This window comes from Lepus europaeus, chromosome 1 (assembly GCF_033115175.1).
Source record: "Lepus europaeus isolate LE1 chromosome 1, mLepTim1.pri, whole genome shotgun sequence".
NCBI lineage: Eukaryota > Metazoa > Chordata > Mammalia > Lagomorpha > Leporidae > Lepus > Lepus europaeus.
Window position 1 is genome coordinate 183,917,694 of NC_084827.1, and position 2,748 is coordinate 183,920,441.

General features: G+C 67.7%; 1 protein-coding gene across 1 annotated transcript; it reads left to right on the forward strand.

Moving 5' to 3' along the window:
* Positions 1 to 363: 363 nt before the first annotated feature.
* NEU4 (neuraminidase 4) lies at positions 364 to 2,464 on the forward strand. Its single transcript, XM_062197564.1, has 3 exons — positions 364 to 564; positions 681 to 936; positions 1,503 to 2,464. Exons 1-3 carry the CDS (start codon positions 364 to 366, stop codon positions 2,462 to 2,464), a joined length of 1,419 nt encoding a protein of 472 aa, XP_062053548.1.
* The last annotated feature ends 284 nt before the right edge of the window (positions 2,465 to 2,748 follow it).

Sequence of the window (2,748 nt, forward strand, 5' to 3'; positions counted from 1 at the left end):
TGTCTATGTCTCCGTGTGTGTCCCTGTGTGTCCCTGCATGTCTGTGTGTGTCCCTGTGTGTCGCTGTGTGTTCATGTGTCCCCGTGTGTCTCTGTGTGTCCCTGTGTGTGTCTGTGTGTCCCTGTGTGTGTGTCTGTCTGTCCCTGTGTGTCCCTGTGTGTGTCTGTCTGTCCCTGTGTGTGTCTGTGTGTCCCTGTGTGTGTCTTTGTGTGTCTGTCTGTCCCTGTGTGTCCCTGTGTGTGTCTCCGTGTGCTGGCAGGAGGAAGGGCTGACTTCACAAGCACTAGGGAAAAAGTCAGTGTGGGGAGTGGCTTCCCTGGGGTGAGGGAACTGGAGACAGGGATGTCCTGTGATCAGCAGAGCATGGGGCCCCCTCGTGTCCCCACCCGGACCGTGCTGTTCCAGCGGGAGCGGACCGGCCTGACGTACCGCGTGCCTGCACTACTCCCCGTGCCCCCTGGGCCCACCCTGCTGGCCTTCGCGGAGCAGCGGCTCAGCCCGGACGACTCCCATGCCCACCGCCTGGTGCTGAGGAGGGGCACGCTGGCCAGGGGCTCTGTGCGGGTGAGCGATAGGGTGGGCAGGGGCTCCAGGGGAGGGCAGCATGCGGGGAGACCGAGGGTGGCTGGCAGGGTGCCTTGGTCTGGGAGTCCTGAGCACAGGCCCCCACCTGTCTGCAGTGGGGTGCCCTGTGTGTGCTGGATGCTGCAGCCCTGCAAGGCCACCGCTCCATGAACCCCTGCCCCGTGCACGACACCAGCACCGGCACCATCTTCCTCTTCTTCATTGCCGTGCTGGGCCACACGTCCGAGGCCGTTCAGATCAGCACAGGCAGGAACGCCGCGCGCCTCTGCTGCGTGACCAGCCGCGACGCCGGTCTCACCTGGAGCAGCGCCTGGGACCTCACCGAGGAGGCCATTGGCGACGCTGTGCAGGGTAGGCAGCGGGGGGCCCTCAGTCCACATGTGTGGGAGGCCCTACCAGTCTGGGACTGTCCATCACCCCCGGGCTTCTCAGTCCCAGCCAACATTAGCATCCCTTCCTCACCCTCTGGCCGCCTGGGGTAGGGCAGGAGCAGCAGCCGCAGCTGAACCACAGGCTCTCAGGTCTTTATCTGTAGAGGTCGTCCCCTCCCCCAAACCCAGCATCCCTGCCCAGGCCTGGCCCAAGCCCCAGGCTTCCCTCCCCTGCTGCTGCCCCCTCCCCCAGAGCTCTGACACTTTGGAGGGCTGTAGCTCCTCCCCTCTGAGGCCCCGCCCTCTGCTGCTCCGTCCATCTGGGCATCACTCATACCAGGTACCCTGATTCGGGGCTGGCAAGAGCCTGGCTCAGTGGGCTCCTGGGCTCCTGCAATGCCCATGGGAGGCTTGTCCAGCCAGGAAGGCCTCAGAATGGAGTGTGGAGGGGCGGCCGACCTGCCCGCTACCCTGACCCCAGGCACGCGCCCTCGCTGCCCTCCTGTGCCCCCACCCCCACCCCGCCTCCACCTCTTCCCCCTGTAGACTGGGCCACCTTCGCAGTGGGCCCAGGCCACGGTGTCCAGCTGCACTCAGGCCGCCTGCTGGTGCCTGCCTACACCTACCGCGTGGACCGTCGCGAGTGCTTTGGGAAGATCTGCCGGACCAGCCCCCACTCCTTCGCCTTCTACAGTGATGACCACGGCCGCACCTGGCGCCACGGGGGCCTCGTGCCCAACCTGCGCTCGGGCGAATGCCAGCTGGCTGCGCTGGGGGACGGCCTCCTCTACTGCAATGCCCGGAGCCCCCTGGGCAGCCGTGTGCAGGCCCTGAGCACCGACGGGGGCAGCTCCTTCCTGGCTGGGGAGCTGGTGCCTGCCCTTGCCGAGACGGCCCGGGGCTGCCAGGGCAGCATCGTGGGCTTCCCAGCCCCACCCCCCAGCAGACCCCAGGGTGACGGAGCGTCCGCAGGCACCAGGAGCCTCCCTCACTGTCTGCACCTCTGTCCTGGATTCCAGGAAGCCCCAGAGGACAGTGCTGGAGGCCCCTGTGAACCCCGGGTGCCCTGTGGGCCCTCCTGCCCCCCGCAGGCCCGGAGTGCTGGGCTGGGACAGCCTGGCCCAGGGGTGGGCCCTGGAGGGCTCCCTGCAGCCTCTGCGGTGTCCCCTCAGAGGCCCGCCTGGCTGCTGTACTCACACCCCACGGGGCGCAGGGCTCGGCTCCACATGGGGGTCCGCCTGAGCCGCACCCCCCTGGACCCCCACAGCTGGACGGTGCCCTGGGTGATCCACGAGGGCCCTAGCGGCTACTCGGACCTGGCGTCCCTCGGGCCTGTCCTTGCGGGAGCCCCGGCCTTCGCCTGCCTCTTCGAGAGTGGGGCCAGGGCCTCTTACGAGGAGCTCTCCTTCTGCTTGTTCTCTCTGGACGAAGTCCTGGAGAACATTCCCCCCGGCCGCCAGCCGCCCAGCTGCACGGACAAGCCTTCCGGGACCTGCCAGTCCTCCTGATGGCCGACGTAGGCCATGGGAGGCCGGGTCACCCCAGCATGGACAGAACCCTGGGAGAGGGGGAGGGGGCTCTGGCAGGGCTGGGGTGGCTCTCATGGCAGCCGTGGGGGTGGCCGGGCCGGGGACCCACTGACCCTGGGTGACGGCCGGCTTGCTTCTGAGGCCGCCTGAGCGGGCGCTGGGACCTCAGAGAGCCCGGGCCCGGGGACGGCTGCGGCGAGTCTTCTTTTTCACGCCCTGGCTCACAAATGCTGAATAAACAGGTGAGAGTCCAGGTGGCTGTT